Source organism: Dinoponera quadriceps, unplaced genomic scaffold (assembly GCF_001313825.1).
Source record: "Dinoponera quadriceps isolate SergipeBrazil2010 unplaced genomic scaffold, ASM131382v1 scaffold1425, whole genome shotgun sequence".
Taxonomy (NCBI): domain Eukaryota; kingdom Metazoa; phylum Arthropoda; class Insecta; order Hymenoptera; family Formicidae; genus Dinoponera; species Dinoponera quadriceps.
This window is the reverse complement of record NW_014555679.1, coordinates 279,447-302,070: the sequence shown is the minus strand read 5'-3', so window position 1 is coordinate 302,070 and position 22,624 is coordinate 279,447. Positions and strand designations below refer to the sequence as shown.

The following is a 22,624-nucleotide window of genomic DNA, read 5'->3' as shown; positions in this document are numbered from 1 at the left end:
AGGTTCTAGCGTTTATATACGAAATATGAGGCAAACCTGCAATGTATACATGATACAAAAGTTAATCGAACTAACAATGCGTGACAGGAATTTCATTAATTTATAGTAATATATACATGTAAGAATAGATTTAAACTTAAAAATTTCTTTCTATTATCCGTGCATCTCTATTAGATCAAATGATGCAAAAATATAGCGTTAATAGGAAAGATAAAAAATAATATTTTTATTGCAATATTGTGTACATATATTTACATCAGTTTCGTTTCAATGAACATTTATTATTTGGCGAAATAAATGAATAGAAGAGAAATTTTGCTTGATAAATCACACATTTATAAGAGGCCTCCCTTGATGCGTCACTGAAAATACGCCCCCAGCGTTAGAACCTCCTTAATTAGCGTCACTATCCGAGGCGGGAAAGAAACACTTCGCGGGACAGCCCGGGCTAGATGGACACGTTCGAGCGTTATGATACGTGCAAGCGTATCCAGTTCCGTATTGTTCGATCGCGTTAAGTAATCCTGCGCGTTGAGTCTCGTTTGTTTAAAATGCGTCACATGCGTGACGCGCAATGGGACGGCGATATCATAGCGTGATCCGGTGAAATCGCGAATCAATCGACGACAAACTCGAGTGCGAATAAATCCGGTACTCGGTAAAGTTATCATCATCATCATGCTGGATTTGGCTTCCGGGTTGGCGCTTTTTGCGGATTTGTTTTAGAGCCCTGCAAATCAAAGCTCAACGATACCCAGGCCCGGCACGATTCATTAGGCCTGTTATATAACACGTCGTATGTCGGAACGCAGCCGTTGATCCAATGAAGAGGATTCGTTTTCGAAAAATCAATTCTCTCACGTATAACAGGCCTTATCGAATATAACCCAGCCCGATCTGTATCCACTTTGATAAAATCAGACCCGAATCTCTGACCCGGATCATTTTGTTGACGAGAAATTGGTCCGGGTCATGCTCGAGAGTCTAACTTCGTCAAAGCGGGTATCGATCGGGCAGATCATATTTAATAATGGATGCATTTCCAGTACTGCAACCGCCCATTGAGCACCCTAGATTTGTGTATTAGATACAAGCACTCGCTGAGCCGCACAGAGTGAGCGTAATTTTATGTCGCTCACTTTTACATTTACTTATCTCCCTAGACAGCACAAGTTTCTGAAATATGTCTTAAAGATTTTCAAAAGACGTCCTATTTCCTACTTAGATATTTTTCAGACTTTAGAAGTTTGTGCTGTATGAGTTTATATTATTTAATACCACATCCTTACGAAAGAATTGGAAAGAGTAAAAACATTTTATATATAAGTTATTTCTTTCACGAATAAATGGCATATAAATGAATATATTAATTATTCTCTTAATAGTTCTTGTTAAATGCCTTATGATACTGAAGAGTATGAGCAGTACATTCGGCAAATAAAAATTGTTTACTGAGTTTCAGTATTGCACAGAAAAAGAAGCGTCTTAAATCAAGAAATTCTCATACATAAGCAAGAATATTATAACCTCCTTAGAAGATTTTTAGTCTTGATCTGATTGTATAGATGCAAGTATTGCTTGTTCTCAATTCAAAATTAAAAATCTTCTAAGAATATGATAATATTCCTGCTTATATATGAGAATACCTATTATTGATTTAAGACAATTTTTTTTTCTGAATGCATCCAATAAATTCGGCCTAATCGGTCTTATGGGGTCTTGTTTGATTTGCAAGACTCGAAACTGTTCCCAACGCTTCGTGAACATACCTATTTCACTTCGTCGAGGAGAAGAGCAACCCGATACGAGGAAGCCAAAGCTAGCATTTCTCTACATCGCGAAAGCCTTCTCGAATATCACATCTTTCATCATCGTCATTACTATTACTTACTATAACGGTTAGTATTGATACTCACCTGAAATATTGACGCACCGTACGGCGTACGCCACGCGTTCAGCAGGTTGTCCTTGCCGGTGGAGACGAACCACTTGCCGCACGAGGCGAAACGGAGCGACAGCACGCAGGACTCGTGCAGATGCAGCTGGTACTTGTCGGATTTGGTGGCGTGCAGCACCTCGACGTTCGAGTTCTCCATGCCGACCGCCAGCCACTCGCCGGTGGGGCAGTAGCCCAGCGAGAATATCTGCGAGGTGAAGTCGTGCTGCTGCAGCTGCCTGCCCTCTCGGAGGTCCCAGGAGCGCACGGTGTTGTCGAGGCCGCCGGTCCACAGCTTCGAGCCGTCGGCGGAGATGTCGATGCAGGAGGCGCCGTCCGTGTGGCCTTGGAACTGTCGCACCAACGTCTGATTCTGCAGGTCCCAGACGGCGATGTTGCCGTCGCTGCAACAGCTGAAGCAGACCTTGGAGTCCGGCGAGATCGCTAATGCGTAGCAGGCCGGCGCCGAAGAGGTCAACTCCGCCTTGATCCTCGGCGTGGGGCTCGCCAGGTCCCAGATGCTCAGCTGACTAGCCTCGCCGCCGACTATCAGTGTCCTGCCGTCAGGCAGTAGCTTCACGGATCTGCGCGCACAGAAGGACACGCTTGTTACTCAAGTCGCCTTAATCGATATCACTCACCGCAACGTTATTAAGTAACCACGGGCGTAGCACGGAGGAAAATTCTGTCGCGAATTCAAAAGAAGAGAACACAGGAGAAGAAATTAACCAGTTAACTGTTTTTGACGAGTATACTCGTCATGAAAAAAGTACAAAATTTTAACCTTAAATTGCCGCCAAAATTTTGTACCTTTTTCATGACGAGTACACTCGTCAAAAACAGTTAACTGGTTAAAAGAGAGTAGACAATGTGTGTGTGTGTGTGTGTGTGTGTATGTGTGTGGGGAGGGGAGAGGGAGAGGAGGGTAGCGTGTTGAAAAAAACAATTCATAATTTGCGAATCTGCAAAGAGAGAGAACACTGATAATCGTTAATTACGAGAAATAATCGTTCCGTCTAAAGATATTCGGAATTATCTGCACTTCCCAGACGATTTTCGAGGGCTACACCTACTTTCTTCTCCCCCTCTCCCGCTCGTCCGCTGAGCCATACGACTGACAGTCGTGGGCGTTCAATCCCAGCGCCGTTTAATTTTATGAGATCTGTGAAAACGCTTCCCTAATTTCTGAAAATTTATTGAAATTAATCTTCTGTGCATGTTATTTTTATATGCTACAAGTATGAGAGCGGTTTAGCTGTCGAAAGTAGTGAGAAAGGTAAGTTTTATGCTTCAAAAAGTAAGAAAATGAACGCTGCTGCGACTGTCAATCGCTTGGTTCGTCGAGCCAGCGGAAGAGGCAAGGGATAGTCGTCTCGAAAGAGTAAGTAATTCCGCAAGGTCTAACTGGTCTAACAAATAGCCTGTCAACAATCGTCTGTCTTCTTCCCTTCAGCTCCCTCTTTTCAACGCGACTACGTTCGACACGAGCCGCGTTGACCGGGAATCAAGGCATGCACAGTCTCTCTCTCTCTCTCTCTCTCTCTCTCTCGCCGGATCATTCGTCGCCGGCGATCGAGCCGGCATAGGGTCACGGTTGGCCTCACCTGATGTAATTGTCACGTTGCAGACAGTCCAGCTGCGAGACCGGTTTCACGCTGGCGCTGCCGACGCTTTGGCCGATATCCCAAACTTTGACACAACCCTTGCCGCCGGTGTAGACGTACTTGGTCGGATTCGAGATTGTGACGGCGCACACCACCTCGCCGTGAGTCAGGGTATTAATTTGGCGTGCGTGACGCGGTATCCCCGGTCCTATTAGAGCGTCCGTGGGGAATGGTACGGGCTGCAGTTGGCCCTCGCCGTTCATATGGAAGGAGTACGCCCTGCGGAAGTATATCCGGCTAAATGCGGGCGTGTTTAAACGCGCCTCGCGCGCTTCTGTGTATGCATCAATGTATACGCGCGTGTGTGTGTGTGTGTGTGTGTGTGTGTGTGTGTGTGTGTGTGTGTGTGTGTGTGTGTGNGTGTGTGTGTGTGTGTCAGAGACGTTCCGCGGAGACGAAGGCAATCCGCGGACGATCTGAGACTAATCTGTGACGATCCGTGAGGACCGCCGGCGCATCGTAAATTGTAAGACTACGTACGGTTTGCCGCCTGCCACGTTGCTCAGCCCGTTACTTGAGGATATCCTCATGTGGCTGTCGAAACCGAGCTGCGGAAGAGAGAGAGAAAGAGAGAGGGAGTCAGACGGTCATCGCTCAGTACTTGCAATGAGGAGAGATCAAAGGAGGTACATATACACACGCGCGCGCGCGATCGTTGCTCATACAAACTCGAGCTACAAATTGTCTACAGGGAGGGAATACTTTATAGCTTCTTTTTTTTTCATGTAAATCCTCTTCAAATTTACCATGTTTTCCGGTAGCGCAAAAATAAACTGTCAGTCTTGTGAAGGAGCACGGCAAATTTTTTAATAACAGACTTCGGTTCGCAAAATGTAAATAATATATATATATATATATATATATATATATATATATAATAATAATAATAATAATAATATATATTTTTTTTAAGGTTCCCCCGTGTCCTCGCTTTGGCTCTATCCTTGTTTGATAATGTCAGAAATGAGAAAATAAAAATATATAACGGTATATGTGGAGATAAAAGAATATATATACGAAATCACTCGTGATCGGTTTAGCACACTTGTAAAAATGCTTTCTTTTAACCTGAACAAGCAATATACCTAACTCAGTAAATAAGTGATAATAATAACATTAAATAATACTCGTAATAAAACAAATGGTCTACCGGAACAAGTAATGAGAAGGAGAACTGAATAGCCAACTGCATGAACATAGATGTGCGCAAGCAAAAAATATTAATGCGGAAAAGAATAGAATACAGAAAAAAGGAGTAAATAAAATAGCCTATATAACATAAAGTAAAAGAAAGTTATATTAAATTTACAAACTAGAAGTGTGAGAAATACGCTTTGATTGAATTTGAAGATTTGATTGAAATTGAAGATTTAAATCTAGGAAGTAATCCGTTGGAGAAATCAATCCCGGAGTACTCATCAGAATGCAAAGCTTATTTATGCAGCTAAATTTGACGTAAGGAGACCAATAAAACTAGTAATATTAAAGATTATAAAATATAAGACGGAATGATAATAAATTAAAGCAGAACGTCGATATTGTTCCTTGATTGATTACACAGCAATTCTACAGCAATTTTCACCATAAAGTTCCCTCCGTGTAACGAAAAACGCGATCACGCGCAAGCGTCATTGCTCCGGATCGAGTTTGTTGCATTTGAATTTTTCATAGTATCAGAAATTTCTGGTAGAGGAGCGCGAGTGCTCTCACGGAATCGGCTTCGCGTACGCGCGATAATTACGCGCCGTAACAATACGGCGGATGATGCTTCATGAAATATATATATATATATACGCGAGACGGAACATCAAACCGAGAGATCAATGAGAAAGCGACGGGAGAACGGGGGAGGGGTGAAAAGGGGATATATGATAGTAAGAGTTACGGGGTCGTGAATCACCATAGAGGGCCTCGCGTATGGCAAGTTGCTGTATGGCGAGGGCGACTGCGGCGGCTCATTGCCGCGGGATGGCAAGCCCTGATAACCCTGCGGTGGCGTTTGCTGCGACGATGGCGGATGATAGACCCGCGATGCCAAGGGCCCAGGGATGCCGCCCATAGTTGGCGTACAACTGCGCGAGCCCCTCGCCGCCGCCACAGGTGTACCCGGCTTGTCGACCTGGCGAACGCACGGTGTTTTGCACCCACACTTGCCGACACTTGTATCGCAATCGTACGATGTCCGGCTCGTCGTCGTCCGAGTCGTCGTAGGAGTCGGAGTCGTCGACCGTGCCGATTGCGATTCGCTGATTACGCCAGCCGCTTCGAGAACGCGATGCTTCTCTTTCTCTTATTTCTTTCTTTCTTTTTTTTTGCTGTTTCCAACGCGACTGATCGGACGATGCGTTCTGTGCTCTTCCGACATACTGTCTATCGATCACGCGAGATTCGGCTACAATTTGGTCGGTCCATCGTCGTCGCGGATACCGCGAGCGCGTTGCCGGTAACCGTTGGAGTTGCCGGACGTTACGGGTGTAACGGTGGAGTCGTTACTTTTCCGGAACGAGATTGCTCTGTGTATAGAGTTTTTTTTTTTGGCTGCACTCGACTGTGAATTTCGAAAATTCGTTTCACGAGACTTTGCAATTTGATGATTTCGACGGAGAAGAGGGTGCTGCTCTTCGGCACGCCTGTGGCCGTTTCATGCACACACTGCGTCATGTAGGCCTTATCATTCCTTAGATCGTGGATTATATGATTTTCAGCTTATAATGTACACATAAAGCGATGTCTGCAATGAGAATTTAAGACGTAAGACTTGAGCTTTAAGCCTTAAGAAATTGACCAATCCCAGTCGAACGCGAGAAGAATAATCGATTGCTCAATTTCTTACGACTTAAGTCTTAAAGCTCAAGCCTCGCGTCTCAAATTTTCATTGTAGATACCGCTTGAAATCGATAATCGCACAAATAGCTCTAATTATAATGGAAGGGTTATGATGACTCTAATTATGATTATCGGTTATATCCGTCGCTTTAGTTTATCAAAAACTGGCGATTCCCGCTTAAATACAGCAAATATTTTCGATGTACACATATATTAAAGTTGTTATATTTTTCTTTGGTTTATTCTCAGTTGGAGTATGGAAGTGTCTTACGATTGATCTACTTATGATGTAAATAAATTTTATTTATACCAATTTAATTTATTTATATCCATATTTCTATTATATATTTAATTATATTCACATGGTGAACTCAAGATGAATCCAGAATTTTTATATAAGAAATGCTACTGTTTATGTCTGTCATCTACGATTATTATAATTTTTGCATACTAAGCGGCTTGGCCGTAAATAAGTAAATACAATGTATCACTTATATAATTATCAATTTCTCGATTTTATGTGTATACGTGTAAAGCGAAAATCGTATAATTATCGACTTAGAGAGTGGTAAGGCATACATGACGGCGTGCATGCTTCTTCGAAATAACAGGGAATCGAGAATTCGCGGAAGAAGTCCGGCAACTTCAACTACCGCGCGAGAGGTAAGATGATCTTTACGTTACGTTCCGCGAGTCCCGAGATAGATTTCGACATGGTGGGACGCGACGGAGTCACGACTGGACCGGTCGTAGCGCCGAATAAGCTTACTCTCCGCGAGATCTTACATCTTTACTTTTCAGAGACGGTGTACTACGGGCGGAGGAGCTGCCGCTGCGCGACGGCGGCCTGTCCTTAACGGATGCCGAGCCCGCGCCGGATGTCGGTCCGCCGACGTGACCCGGTGCGCCCAGCTTCTCCAGGGTGCCGTTCTCGCGCGGGTCCGAGTGCTCCCCGTTCGCGTGCGGTGACGACGCTTCCTGTTTTTGCGAACAAACGCAAATCAGAGAGAGGAAGAGAAAGATTGAGTGAGTGAGTGAGTGAGTGAGTGAGTGTGAGAGAGAGAGAGAGAGAGAAAGAGAGAGAGTTTCGAACGAACGCACGAGTTCATTCGGCGCCGAACTCGCGAAGCGCTCAGACGAGCGCGCTTCCGGCGAGACTGCTCTCGCTCGTTGGAACTTTGATTATTATTACTTCGTGGATCACGTGTGTATCGGTGGTGCGCGCGCGATTCAGCCCCCATAGGGAAAGACGACGATCGCGTCCCCGACGACGGCGAGCTTGGAGGAATCCGAGCCAGCGGCCACCGCGTTTTAAAATCAATTTCGCGGCGCGAGTCGATCGAGAACTGTCGCCACTCTGGAGTTTTAATAAAACGTCAAACGAACTTTGGAGACTCGGAAAACTCTCGGTCCCGAAGGGCTCGTAGGCGAAGTAGTTATTTACGTAAATTAGTCAGCAATGTCTACATAAAGACACGATATCACAACGCATCCACGGAGAACCGGAGGATTAACAGTTCGTGACCCGGAACTCTTGAGACATCTGATCTGAATTTACAATTGGAACCGTATTATTTATCCACGATGAAAGATCCAAGGTGGATGGTTTATCGATTCAAAATGTTTCAGCCGAATCACATACTATTCACGTGGCATTATATTTGCAATCACGATTCAATTAAAACTCGCATTTTCGGCTCTGCGGCCGTTCAACAATTACGTCACACGAAATTTGAGTATTTTTACGTCCACTTTTTCGTCATATTCGTAACAAAATAATATTTTCCCCCTTCCAATATTACGTGACATATGAAATTATCCTCCCCCCTCCCTCGCCGACACAGAATAAGAAAAAAGAGTTTATAACTATATTGCGAATAATTATTATAGACTGCACGCTATCTTTTTCAAAAATACAATTAATTTTCAAGCATATCAAATTAATTACTTTATTTTATAACCCTGATTAGTAAAAGTTACGATTTTAACAGAATAAATATTTAAAAATTGACATTTAGATTATTGACGCAAAACCGTGTTAAAATTTAAAAATTCTCACCAAATGTGTCACGAGTGTATACAAATCGGATAACCACGCGCATTCATATTTACAAAGTATGCCATTTAATGTGACGCTCCATGACCTTTACTCCTTCCTCCCTGCCATTACAGACCTTCACGCAAGCTAATAACCCCTTTCCCTCGTGGTGTGACGTAATTGTCGAATGGCCCTTCTAAACTTAAATCCGAGCATCCCACGTGAGACAATTTCAAATAACGACTGTTGACACGGGCCCGACAGACACCGACTCTGTTCTTCTCCTTTCCTCTTCTCAACTAAAAAATTTCCTTACTCAGCTGTTATCTGTCTTACCTCATTTGCCACGTCGACGACCAAGTCCTGATCGCTCTTCTCCGCGTCGCTCTCCTGAAAAGTTCGAAGCGACGTGTGAGACAACGGTAACGAGAGCTCGGCGCGAAGAGCGGGGCGCGCGTCGGACCGGCAGCCGCATATTTAGCCGCTCCGCCAGGCCCGAGCGACTACTCGGTATACATCAACGACCTTTTGATGCGCCTTCGTCCAAGTAGACGAGCAACTCGACCCAAATTCGCGCGAGCGCCAGCGACGGCCGCTTCCTCGAGGATGCATTATTAATCTCGATATTTCGCGCGCTCTCTCGCTCGCCCGGCGCTCCGATTGTGTTACTCGCTCTCTCTTTCTCTCTCTCCAAAGTTGATGGCACAACGCCTAAAGAGACAACTAATAGAGCCACGGTACGCATCGACGCGAGCTTATAAATGCGTAATCCAAATCCGCGCCAAATCAAGACTCGCCGGTTTATGGATGTCGATTAAATAGACGCTTAAATATGTAACGAGACGACGGCTCTTCCCCTTTCTCCCTCCCTCTCTGTTCTCCCCCTCTTTATCTCCCGTCCTCTTTCAAGCGCGGTCCGTACTGCGTGCGAGTAATTAGCGAGAGGGGAGAGAAAGGAAGAGAGAGAGAGAGAGACTGATAAGGAGAGAAGAGGGAGGGAAGAGGGAAAACTCCATAGCTATCGTGAATAAATTTAATCGCGGATGTAAGAATTCGCGGCTACTACCGCATATAACGTTTATCTCGCGTCTGATTATATCTATAACAAGCTTCATTATTATTTCCGCAATTTCGCATTCACGTGATGCGAGCGGGCGGGCGCTCGCTCGCTCATTCGCTCCGCGTAGCGCACCGGCCGTGCGCGCGCGTGCTTATATCGCACACGGTTAATTTATGTGGCATTTATCTCGTAACACTACTTATCTTTCACTTCGTACAAGCGGCAGCGGCGGCGGCTCGCTCCTTGCTCCCGTCGCCGCCGTCCTCAGGACGCATAACGAGCTCAAAGCAGGGCATGCGATAGTAGCAGCATTGCCCGCCTAATGACGTAATATCACCGTACAACGCCCCATCAATGCATTACGCGTCGTACGTACGAAGGTGCACGCGAGATCGCACGGTGAGGGCGCGCGGGGGATGCGTGTGTATACGCGCTCACGCGGCGTTTACGGACGCAGCACGGAACCACCTGTGCGCGCCGGCGGCGTTTTAAGTAATTCAGCGAGTGTTTAAAAAATTCTCGCTAAACACCGCGTGCCGTCGTCTAACGTGATCTTTATCCGGCGTCCCAGCGCGCGCATAAATCGCGCTCGACTGGCCCGCTACCTCCACCGTGGGGGAAATCGCCCCTCCGGAGGACGAGACATTAGAATCGCGAGAACTCGATTGATGAATCGAGTGAGTCACCGAGAGGCTGTGAATCGCCTTTAAGCGCAGGCACTTTGCGGTAAATGCGCCTTGACGCTCTTTTTTCCTCGAGCTTTCCCGAAGTTAGTTCTTGAATTGAAAGAAATTCTCTCCGAGCGTCTGAAGCGAGTATCTCTTACATCGAACGGTTGATCATAATATTTAGAGATTAAACCGAGCTATTTTTGATGCTTCCGCACGTGTGTGTATGTGTGCATGTGCGCACAACGCTTCTATATTCGTACAAGGTTTATCCTCGGCGCGGGAGAAGGAGCACGCCGGCGAACAAAACGCTCTCCGCTCTTGATCCGCCCGAAAGATCGATACTTTTGAGGGCGTATTAGAGAAACGGCGGGGCGGACAGCCGGACGAGATAATCGGGGAGCTTTTTGCCCGAAGATAGCCGGGCGGATTTCCGAAAAGAAACGATCGTCAGCGCGTTAAATGGGCCGCGCGACATTAGCCGGCGGAGGGGGAGGTTACGAAATCGCAATCTGGCCGCGCGATATATCCTCGGCGGCGGCGCAGGAGGAGTAGCGGGGGATGTTCCGAGCTGCTAGGGACACGCAATAAATTTGTGTACGGATGATGAGCCTGGGTAAATAGAAGGCAGTGTGGTGGTATTGATTTCAGTGGTATATTACTCGGGCTGGCGCGGGCGGGTGGGCGAGGGGAGCAGAGCAGAGAGGTGGCGTTCAGGGGTGGCGGCGGCGGCGGCGGAGGAGTGCGGTTGTGAGAGAGGACGAGGGGCGAAGAAGGGTGACCAAGAGAGGAGCGGGAGAGAAGACCGAAGGAGACGAGGAAGAAGGAGGCCGGCGGGTGGAGGCTGTCTTCCACCCCTTAACCCGCTCGTTCTAGCGTTAAATATGATACAAATGTTATCATCCCTTCTATTCCGTTCTCCTGGTTCCCACCCGGCGGCGGCGGCGGCACACGAACCACGAGCGACCATCCTCTGACCCCCGTCGTCCCGCCGCCCACCCCTTCCTCCGCCGCGACGTCCTTCTCTTCCGTGCCACCATTCCCCACCCCTCTCACTCTCTCTATCTTTCTCTCTTCTCCTCTCTCTCTCCATCTCTCAAACTGTCTCTCTCGCGACGCTACTTCCTCCGCCGACCTCTTCCCTCGTTTAACCCGGGGATAGCGGGGATGACGGTATTAAGGGCAGCTCTATTATTCGACCACCCAACCACTCGACTCTTCGCCTCGAGAATCCTCGAATCCTTTTTTTGCCCTCCTCGCTCTTCTTCTCCTCCTCTTCCACCTCCTCCTCCTCTAACTCTCCGCGCTTCCTTCTCGGCTCGTTTCTTCTTCCGAGTTCCCTCGCCTCGCCCTTCGCGGCGCGCGCCCACCCTTCGTACTTTTCTGTTACAGTCCCTCCCTCCGTACCCTTCGCGGCCCCGCGCCAGAGTCTCACTCCATCGTTCCACGCCAGCCACCTTCTATCGAGGTCCTCTGTAAACAAACGCACGAGAGCGAAAGAAGAATCGAAGGCTTTCCGCCCTCTAACTCGCCCCCTCTCGCCCCACATCGTCTACTTCTTCTTCTTCTAGTTCTATTTCTCCTTCCTCTCCGTCTTTCTCTTCCCCTTCGTAGTCTCGTCACAGGCGCTTGCTGACTTTCGCAAAGTTAAGCGAGTGGCTACAATGGGAAAAGCAGCGTGTCCACTCTCGACGGGAATGGAATTACTCGACTATGCGAGCTCGGCTGTTGCGCAGCATGTGAGATCCGCCGCGACGAATGAGCGGGGATATCGTCCGCACATCGACGTTTCGATCTCTCTCTTTCACTCTCGCAGTACGACGTGTACCGTCGGAGGAAAGTTCTATGTAAATCCAATTGCTTCTTCGCGCTTCGAAAAAAATCACCTCGTAATCCTTTACATTTAGCAACAGTCGCGATATATATATAGAGAGAGAGAGAGAGAGAGGGAGAGAGAGAAACAGAGAGCGTGAACTCGTGCTCGCGATGCAACTCGAAAGCGATTTTTCCGTGATGCGTCATTCGGAGGGAAAAAAGGTAAATGATATTCCACATGACAGTTGTAGCAAAATGGTACGCTGATGTTGAAGCGCATTTTGATGATACACGAAATACGAGACGGAGCACTCTCGTGTACGTGTGCTTGTGTATGTATTCGGGCCAAGGCGACGACGCGTCGGTAAGCATTGTCCCATAACTTTTACGGGGGCGACTGCTTTTATGTTTCGAAGCGAGGACACAGTGGAAATGTATTAAAGCGATTATGTCGCCTGTTTCGCGCGCACAGGAGGATACACGAGAGAGAGAGAGAGAGAGAGAGAGACAGAGAGAACGACGTGCGGAGGGTGGGTTCGGCTCGCCGACGGCAAAAATCGCTCGTCGCCGACGGTAGGTCAGAAGTGGCCATTCGTGGTAGAAAAAGCAATAAAAGATTGCAATAAAACGCGTTTCTCTGTACTTCGAGAGAATACAGTCATAAGAGTATGGGGGCTTTCATACACGCAGAAGGGGGGTAGAAAGAAGAAAGGAGAGAGAACGGGGGAGAAAGGTAAGGCGAGCGAGCGAGAGACATAGAGAGAGAGAGAGGGAGAGAGAGCATTGACACAAACGGTAAATCATCGCGATGACGTCGGCGCTGTGTTAAAGTCATTATCAACGATGATGATCTTGTCGTCGAGTGCTTCCCCGCGAACCGACTCCGAGTCGGTTCGAAACTAACGCCGGACTTTGGCGAGTATGCCTCTTCAATGGAATAGTAATCTCGGCTTCGAACTTCAGAACTCAGAATCCGTCTCACAGAGCGCCGGGTCTCAGAATCCACGCTTTGCTGAATACGTCCCCTTAATGCGTCCTTAATGCGGGACTTATATACGTGCGACTCGGAAATTGACGTGTTTCGAGACTACGAGGCTGGGGATGATATTTTTCTTGTTTTCTGTCTCTCGTTCGCTTTCCCTCTCTCTCTCTCATTCTTTACACGCGCGGCGAAAACGTATTAAAGCGTTTTTCTAGCGCGGGAAGGCGCGAAGGAGCACAAGGGTCGCCGGGGGAAGAGAGAACGAAGGCGAGCGAGGGCGAAGAAACGGAAGAAAAGGGTAGCGGTCGTTGACGAGGAACGGGAGCAGAGGATGACGACGGGGAGGGGGGGGGGGGAGGANCGGGGGGGGGGGGGGGTGAGGAGAGGGTAGAGGGAATGGGGAGGTTAGCTCCGGGAAAAATGGTCGTAGGGCGGAGGAGAAAATAAAGGGGAAAACGGTTCGTATGAAAATGTAATTAGGGGAAGCGTGGAAGCTCAGCTCATTGCGGCCTCCACCCTTTTATTCCGCCACCTTTTCTCGCTTTCTCCGCTTACCCCTTGCCTTCCTTTACCCCTCCGCTATCACTCTTCCTCTTTCTCTTTCTTTCTCACTCACCCTCGCACACACTTCCGCCTTTCGTCTCTTCTGGATCCCGTTCTCTCACCTACCCACCGTGCGATTCCCCGTTGCCACCAATTATGATTCATTAATCGCGGCATGCGCGCCGATGACGAAATTTATCGACTTGCGGGAATTTTACGATATAACCATCACGATCCGGTGTTTATCTCCCGCTGATGCGAGAGCCTCGCGTTGACTTTTGCCGCGCTTTCGACGCGACGCGAGTTCGCGTGTAGCGTCGGACAAATTACACGCACACACGCACGCACACACGAGGCCCTCAAATTTGATCACGATTTCTCTGCGCGGACAGACCGTCGCGTTAAGTGGTACAAGTCGGTTATGATCAGACACACGCTCCGAATCAGCTGTTTTTCTCGCCTCAGCCATCAACACACGGTGACTTGGATTTTTCCCTTTGTAACACGTTTTTCTCATTAATACAGAATGTATATCGTCGAGTAGAATATTCCGGTAGAATATTCCAACGGAGCGCAAATATTTGCCGCGAAATAATCCTCTGCGATAAAGTACTCGTCGCGCGCGCGCGCAAAAAAAAAACGTGAAAAATAAAACAGTTGCGGATTCCGCGCCTCATAGAAACGCTCTCGCTCATCGAGGACGAGGGACACATTGTTACACGGCACCGTTCCGACGACTCGAACATCGTTAACGCAGCACGGAGCACCAGTGGTGGGCGTTCGATTAGAGAATTTCGAGACGGCGTGTCCCGACGTCTCGCCGCCGGCGTTCGCCCAGTGTCTATCGTCGTGTCGCGACGTTTTACGTATTTCGAGGATCGTTTGGCGACATCATTCGTCGTCTTTAGCTCATTGATCTCACGGTCAGGCTACATAAGTTTGCCTTTCTCTCTCTCTCTCTCTCTCTCCTTTGTTCCACAGTGAGCGACTTCCATTAGCAATCGTTGATAGCTCGTAAGTGTTTTTTCGCGTCTCGTCGCTGTGTGCGAAAATTAAATTCGAAAGTGGCCAACGGCCGCATGAGAGCAAAGGGTGGTGGCAGGGAGAAATAAAAGGGGGTGAGGGAAAGGAGAAAGAGGGGGAGAGCGAGAGGGCGAGCGAGAGAACGGAGTTCGAAAAAGGGTAGCTGGGCAAAAGAGAGAGGGAGGACCTTCTGTTCGGCGAGAGGATTTCAACAGGCTCGTGCATGTCGTTTTTCCGCAGCGTGGAAATTTACGGGCTCCTTAAGCTCCTTCCGCGCCGAAAGCACGTTTGCTTCTGACATCCACAACAGACCCTTCCCCCCCCCNCCACAACAGACCCTTCCCCCCCCCCCCCCGGACCCTCCTAACCCCGCTGGTTCTCTGCCCTTCCTTTCCTCTGCTACCCCTTTACCTACCTACCGACCTACCTATCTACCTACCCACGCAGTTTCGCGCGCATGTATGGGGCGTTGGCGTTTTACTAAAAGCGTCGTGTCTTGCGACAAAAGTCGTTTCGCGACACGACGCGCAGTCGGCGAAAGATATCGTGCGCCGCACTCGGTTATCTCGCAATTATCGTGCGCTTTTATCACCCGAATTATCATACTTGGCGCGTTTTTGCGTACTTCGCCCCGATGACTCGATCCTGTTGCGTTTCTCTCGCTCTCTGCGGCACGAGGGTGGAGGGAGGAAGAAAGGGGAGACAATTGTCTATGCGTGACGTTCCTCCAACCGCTCACTCCCGAAAGTCTCCCACAACACATACACGCAAAGAAAGCGACGTCGTTATCGTCTCAAGAATAGCGACGCGTTCATCCGGCGGTTAATTCGCGCGTGACGTTCGAAACCCGCCCTCGTGATCCGATAAAAGGCGAATTACAATCGGCTCGTACAAAGCGCGAACGATCGTTCGAGTGCGCGGCAGCGACCGACAACGAATATTCGCGCCTCCGCTGTGCGCGGCGAGCCGAGTAGTCGCGTCGTAAATCCACTTGTTGTTATGCCAAGCAGCGCGAGCGGCACCGAGCGCGCGATATTAAACCTCCTATTAAACGTTCAATCAGCGCGTCCTTATTGCCCACCTCGCTTTGAACAGTATTCATAATTACCTCCGGCGAGCGAGAGACACGACAGCAGGAAGAGGCGGCGGAGGAAAAGGAAGAGGGAAGTGGAGCGGGAGGAGAGGAGAAGGAGAAGATGGAGGAGGAGGTACAGAAGAGTGCCAATGATAACTCGATTTTACGACGTCAAACGATTGTACTACAAAGAGTCACCACGGCGATGACGACGACGACGATGACAAGGACGAGGTTCCCTTAGCGAGCGAACCTCTGCAAAGGACCCGACCTCGGGCGGTCCGAGCACAACGGGCGTCATAAAGAGAGCGAAAGAAGCATTCTCGAAAGGTGCGAAACGCGCGCATGCACACACACACACACACACATCGGGAGCATCGCGAGGGTGGAGGCGCAGCGACGCGAGAGAGCAAGTCGGAAGAAGGAAGGGACGCGCTCTCTCGATGGGCTGGGAGGAGGTGGGCTGACAGGAGGCGTTAGCTCGGGATACGCGGACCCGTCATACAATAAATACGATATTTGCACCCCCGCCTCATCCCATCCCACCCCCACAGCCCAACCCCATCCATCCATCCAGCGACGCGGGGGTGACGGAGCGGAGCAAGAGACGAAGCGGCGAACTCGCACTCTCGTTCTCTCGCTCGCTCTTTCTCTCAGTGCACAACCAGGCTTCGGCTCTCCGACGTAGGGCGCGGGCGATGGAACGAGGGGGGAGGGGGGGGGAGGAACACCGGGGAGGTAGGTCGCGAGAGAGAGGAGCGGGAGAGAAGGTGCCCGGATGGGTGGTGAAAGCGTTGGTCGGTCGGCGAAGGGACGCGAAGCTCTGGCGCGAAGCGAAACGGCGCGGTGTGGCGTGGTGTGGTGTGGTGTGCTGCTGGTGGGCGGGCGGGGTGGCGATGGTATAGATTTTTATGTCTGTGAGAAATACAAAATGATGGATATAAACCTCCTCGCCTCGTCGCCGTGTTTTCTCTCTCTCTCTTTCTCTCTCTCACCCCCCTCTTTCTCGCTCATTCTCTTTCGTTCTCTCCCTCTCTTTCCCTCTCACTCACTCGCCCGCTTTCTCCCTTTCTCACTCAATCTATCTGTCTCCTGTCTTTCTCCCTTTCTCTCTCTCTCTCTCCCTCCCGTTCTCTTTCCCTCGCTCTCTTGCTCTCTCACCCTTCACCCGTTCTCCACACACTCGCCGAAGGTAGTACACGGAGTAGTAACACTCGTGTACACAACCGCGCGACCATACGCGTTCGTGCGCGAGATACACACGTACACGCGCGTTTCACACGAACGACGCGAGCCGACCGTACAACCTCACCTCGCTTACAGAGGAACAGGAGGAGGTGGAGGAGGAGGTGGTGGAATAGGGTGAGGGTGAGGCTGGTGGATGGGGGTCTCTTTCCGCCCGGCGCTCACGTTTCCCCACACCCCCGCGCGACCACCCAACCCCCGAGAGCAGCCGCGAACCTAACCTAGGCACCCCCCCGNTCCCCGCCGCCCTCACCACCGCCAAGCCCCTTCGGCTGTACATCGAGCCACCCCCCGCGCCCCGAACCCCTGCGGAAGCTCAGAGCGAATGTTTTGTCATCATACCACCCTGCACGCCGCCCTCCAACCCCTCGAGAGAGAGAGAGAGAAAGAGAGAGAGAGAGCAGCCGCCCCGGCCTCCTAGCACCCTCTGCCTGCACCCGCTCCCTCCCCCTCCTTCACCTCCCTCTGCCCAAGGCGCCACGGCAGATACACTCGCAACCACGTACACACCTCGAATTTCCGCTTTAGGTATCCCAAGTGCTCCTTGTGCACGTGTACGAACGCGCTTCGTCGTCGATGCTAAGGGAGCCTCGTTTCAACGCGCCCGCGCGCACGTGTGTGTGTGGATGCGCGAGTGCGTTTACGCGTGACGACGGCGTAAGAAAGTCAGCGAGAAACGCGTACGAGCGTAAGCGCACGCTCATAACGTTTTCGCGTTTGCGAGCCGAATTCGCACCCCCCTGTCCCCTCTCGACCACCACGGCCATTTTTCCGCGGTTACGTCCGACTCCCGCCGTTATTACGAATCGAACGTACAAAAAAATGCGTTAGCAATTTTCGAGCGGGCGATTAACATCGTCGTAGTGACGTGACGCGTGCGGTACGTTCGACGACGTCCGGTGACGCGTTTGCGGACCAAGCGGCGCGGATTGTTGTTCATGACGTAATAGCCCGACGGTCGCGATTGTGTTGAAATTAAAATCTGTGTCACGCTGCTTTAGAGACACACGACACGAGAAAGAAGGATAGGAAAGCATAAAACTTCTCTCATCGATCGTGGTGAACAAGTCGTCGCGTGAAAAAGGAGAGACAATTTGCCGCTCGCAATCGTTTCTCTTCTTGCGCGATGCGTGTCGAAGGGTTGAGAGAGAAAGGGATGGAGAGAAAGAGAGAGAGAGGGAGGTACTGGCGTTTCATTCGCGTAATTCCGACGAGTTGAATTTTCCATGTCGCGCTTAAACATACAGATCGTTGTCGTTAATGTTACTTGATTTACTCCGCTGTTCGCGCGCTCCGTCTCATAACGCACCGACGGGTTCATATACAAAAGCGCCGCGGGAGCATTCGCGCTCTCATCTCGTTTTTCTCTTCGTTCCTGGGAGGAAAGGCGGAAAAGGCGACGGACGGACGGTCGGTCGGTCGCGCATCTTTTTTCCCCGATGCGTCTCCACTCACCGTCGCTGCTGCGTCGAGGGGGTGAGAAGTGCGCGCGCGACGCACAAACGAGCGTCGCAGCGGCGGGAGAGCCGATCGGCGACTTTTGACGCGCCGCGACCGTTTGATTGATTGATTGATTGATCACTTAATTAATTCATTATCTCGGGCCGACGCGCGGCCCGCCCGCTCGAATCGCGTCGCCGCAGCTTCGATTGATTTTTGCGCCCTTTTTTTTCATTGTGTTTTTTTTTTCGCTAATCACATCGGCCGGGCGCCGAATATTCGCGAAACTTTATTATACCGTTAATTTCGAGTGAACTCGATTTCAATAGAAATTTCATTCGACACGTAAGCGGCGGGATCGCGTTTGCGCTGCCCGAAAGGTAAATCAATTGTTTGTTACGCGATCCTACCCGCATTTCGCTCGCCGATCGAACGGGAAGGATCGACCGTGCGGATCCTCTCGGCGGGGCCCGTTATTGAAATCTCATCCGTACGACCCTCCACTACGCACAAAAACCCCCTTCGACGAGAACTCACCGCATTATCGTCTATCAGTACCCGCCGGGGCGCGAGCGGGGGTGGGTGGGTGGGGTTAAATGGATGTTGCACGACGGGGTTTTACCGAAGTGGCGAGACACGGTCGTAAAACAAGAAACCGTCGTCGGGAGCTTTCGGAATTCGTAGTTACGCCACTGGCCGGCCGCTGCTACAACCCGGGATCGTCGAGATCTTTATATTCCTGGCGAAGAGAGAGCTAGTGGAAGCGGCACCGGGGGATGCAGTGAGAAGAGGCGGCGGGCGGCTTGAGCGGCAGGGCGGGAGGGAGAGACGGACGCGAGAGCGGGGAGGAGGGGAGAAGGCGAAGAGAGAGACGGAGAGACGCCGGGCGGAGACCGAGAAAGACGCTCGGTATCGCCTCGGCGAGAGGAAGACGGGTCCACCGACGTCTCTCCGAGCGATTGTGAGAGGTCGACGGAGCGTTTTGTAACAAGAACCCGCCCGGAGATATCGACTGTTCCGTGCGCTCGCGCTTGAAAAAGTAATAAGGCGCAAAGACGGATATAAAATTTGTTACGCCGACCCGAATTGATGGACTTGGGCTCTCCGACCGGTAGGAAGGGGAGAAAAAGGCAGGAGCGGCAGGGGGAGGCGAGGGAGCACCTTTTTGTCCGATAACCGAGTTATTTACCACTTAGTGCACGGCCGGCCGATTGACGCAAGAACCGTACGCGGGGTCCGCAACAGAGAGACGAATCCGGGTCCTCCGATCGAGATAGATACGCTCGAGAGCCGACGAAATGGCAAAATTCGTCCCAAATCATGCGTTAACGCGTAATCGGCACGGGAGTCGATCGTCAACTCGCTCCGAGTAGCATCGGTATCATCTGCGCTCCGCCGGGATACTCCGGGCAGTGCGAAAATGCCGATGTTAAATCCGCGGCCGAGGGAACGCGCAGCAGCCGTACAGCCCCCGGTTAGTAACTGACGATTAATCTCGTAAAAGGAGAAATAACGTAACGACATACCGCGGAATAATTAATCTTCCGGGCGCGTAATTGCCGTGAAAATCTGACGTGGATCTAAGAACCGTGGAATCTCGAGTAGCCGACCAAGCGACGCCTCTCGGTGACGCCGGTATGGTGGTGGTGTGGACGGTGGCTCGCGACGCCCCTCGCGAATTATCGAGTGCCCGGGGATGGATACCTGCGAGAGTGAGTGAGAGAGAGAGAGAGAGAGAGAAACCGCGCGCCGCGTCGCGAATCGGAAATAGCGCGGAAGGATGATGGATGAGGGATTCCCGTGGACGCGGTGTTCTCATTAGTAGCGCGACGTGCAGCAACTAGTTAGAAGTCCGGCGGCGTGGCCGAGCGGGAACGATAATCGACCGAGAAGCGCGCAGCTGGCATCGCGCGCGCTCGCAATGCTCGCCTCGCCTCTCGCTCTCGGCTCGCTCGCTCGCTCGCGACGAGCGAATTATTGTTATCTAATCGACGCCGTTAATACGCGGACGCGGATCGATAGCCGCGGTTTAGAAACGACGCCCGCGGCCGGCCGAAAGCTACGATTCCACGTCCGCCAGCTGTACGCGTTGATCGATTCGATCGCTCCGAGCGAGAATAACGATCCTCCTCACCCGTCGCGCCGATGTTAATATCATTAGCACTCTTATTATACCCGCGTATACTTCGGGTGAGGTGCCGCGCTGGAACGCCGTTCAATCATGTAAAAACACCGTCGAGCCCGTCGGCGTGTATGTTAGTGAGCTTTGTTGCGTTACGTGTTCGGTGCGTGGGATTTTCTTAAAGAGACGCGATGGATTTGCGCGGCATTTCGGAAAAAGAGACTCGAAGAATTCTTAAATCCCTTGGGGGAAAAATAGATGGATGTCTCCCCCTCACATCGAGAGAAATCACTCATCTCGGGGTGAAATTTTTTGCTGGTAAAGGTTATTATAGCGACAGCGAAAGGAATGGTTAAGAATATTAATTGTTGATTATGCCAGCTAAATTTTATTGCTGTCGCAGCGACGTTTTGCACAACAGCGAAATTATTTTGTTGTAAAAATCTTTTTGCTGTCACTGTAGTAACAAACAGTTGACTGTGCGGCAACAAATTTTTCTCCGAGACTTTGATGAGCTTTGGATATATGGAGAAATTAAACATAAAATACGTATTTTTTTTGTGTGCTTTTTCGCATATGTAAGAGTTAAAACAACCCCCCGAGTGTAATCCGATAAAATTAATTGTTTCAGATACAAAAATTTCTCATGGTATTTAACGCACTTTATAATTCTGCATTAAAATTTTTCAAAATATCACACGAGGATTGAGAAAGTTGGAAAATGATATATATTTTTTTTAATTAAAGAGCAGTAAATACCATAAAATATTTGTGTACATGTTTTATGTGTTCCATGTTTTCGAAAATATTACCACAAAATAAATTCTGCCAAATTTCCTTCGCGAAATTTAGAGAAAAGCTCAATTTCTAAACATGCTGGAAAACATATCTAAAAAAATGCATGTCTTTTATTTCAAGTTGCTGTACAACATATTCGAAGGCGATTAAAATCTATGAAGGACACTTCCCGTGTTTCCTTAATATCGCGATTTAAACAAAACAAATATTGAACTAGACGCACAGCAGAAAGTAAGAGATGCTCTTTTCGCGTTCTTTCCGGCGCCCCGGGGTAGCGAATTATAATTAACTAAATATAGATGCGACCTATTCATTTCGGGAATTTGCATCGCGCAAAATACCGCGGGACGCGAGTAGTTTCGTCGCGCGTACGACAAAGGACAATCGTAGGCGCGCAGGACAACGACAAATCACAGCGACGATCTTTTCAATTTCCAGCAGAAGGCGCAGCCCTCTCGGCGAGTTGACAGGTGGAACAGGTGAAGGGCGGAGCGTCGGCGCGCGGGGGTTGGATTGCACCGGGAAAAAACCGTGCTCGCGAAGTAATCGAAAAATACAGGAGCGGATCCATCAGGAAGTCCCGAGTTTTTTTTAATATTATATCGGCGTTGCTGCTCGTGGAGCGAGCGAGTGGGTTATATTATATACATATACGTCGCGATAGACGGAGACAGGCAGAGGATGGAAAAAAGTGGAAAAAGAGAGAATGTGAGAGAGAGAGAGAGAGAGAAAAGAGAGAGAGAGAGAGAGAAAGGTGGGTGATACGTATAAGAGCGGGACGAGCGGGGGTGGCGGAGGGGTGCGAATACAAAAACGAAAGAGGGAACGAAGCGGTTGCTAGAGAAGAAAAAGAGAGAGACAGCGGGAGAGAGAGAACACAACATACCGACTGACCAACGGGGTTGGACAGTGACGAGCGGGTAGGTAGGACCCACAAAATAAACTGAAACCATCCCCTTGCCATCCCCGCTGGCTCTATCCCTCGTGCTCTCATTCTAGCCGCGTCACCTCCGCCTCTGTGCCGCCTCACCTCTGCCGCGCCTCCACCTATTCTCCCGCGGCCGCCCTCGTATCCCCTCGCCTCGACAACCCAACCCCCTGGCTCGCTTCGTCGACCACCTCCGCGGGTGCCTCTCTACCTCGGCCAAATAAATTACACCGCCTCGTGACGCGAAAAAATCCAACGAGTTGCCAGAGTGAGTGAGTGGACGAGGCAAGAGGAGGAAGACGAGGTGGAAGGAGGACGCGCGCGCGAAGGGTCGGGGCGGGAAGGGGGTGGATAGCGGAGAGGCGCGGGAGCGAGACGGAAAAGGCATCCGAGAAAGAGAACGTTCTCTCTCTCTCTCTCTCTCTCTCTCTCTCTCTCTCTCTCTCTCTCTCTCTCTCTCT

The 22,624-nt window shown here is 50.0% G+C and overlaps 1 protein-coding gene across 5 annotated transcripts in view; it reads right to left on the bottom strand.

Moving 5' to 3' along the window:
* LOC106745129 (protein groucho-like) overlaps positions 1-22,624 on the bottom strand; it is an 87,404-nt gene that overhangs the window by 3,456 nt on the left and 61,324 nt on the right. For 3 of the 5 annotated variants that reach the window (XM_014620420.1, XM_014620419.1, XM_014620423.1), the window contains 7 exons: positions 8,990-9,175; positions 8,801-8,854; positions 7,213-7,404; positions 5,501-5,719; positions 4,081-4,148; positions 3,541-3,819; positions 1,917-2,520 (listed from right to left, as the gene is read on the bottom strand). In XM_014620420.1, the coding sequence (XP_014475906.1) occupies positions 1,917-2,520; positions 3,541-3,819; positions 4,081-4,148; positions 5,501-5,719; positions 7,213-7,404; positions 8,801-8,854; positions 8,990-9,175 (1,602 nt within the window). The remainder of the gene's footprint in view (positions 1-1,916; positions 2,521-3,540; positions 3,820-4,080; positions 4,149-5,500; positions 5,720-7,212; positions 7,405-8,800; positions 8,855-8,989; positions 9,176-22,624) is intronic. The other 2 variants (XM_014620422.1, XM_014620421.1) reach the window with 2 other exon arrangements.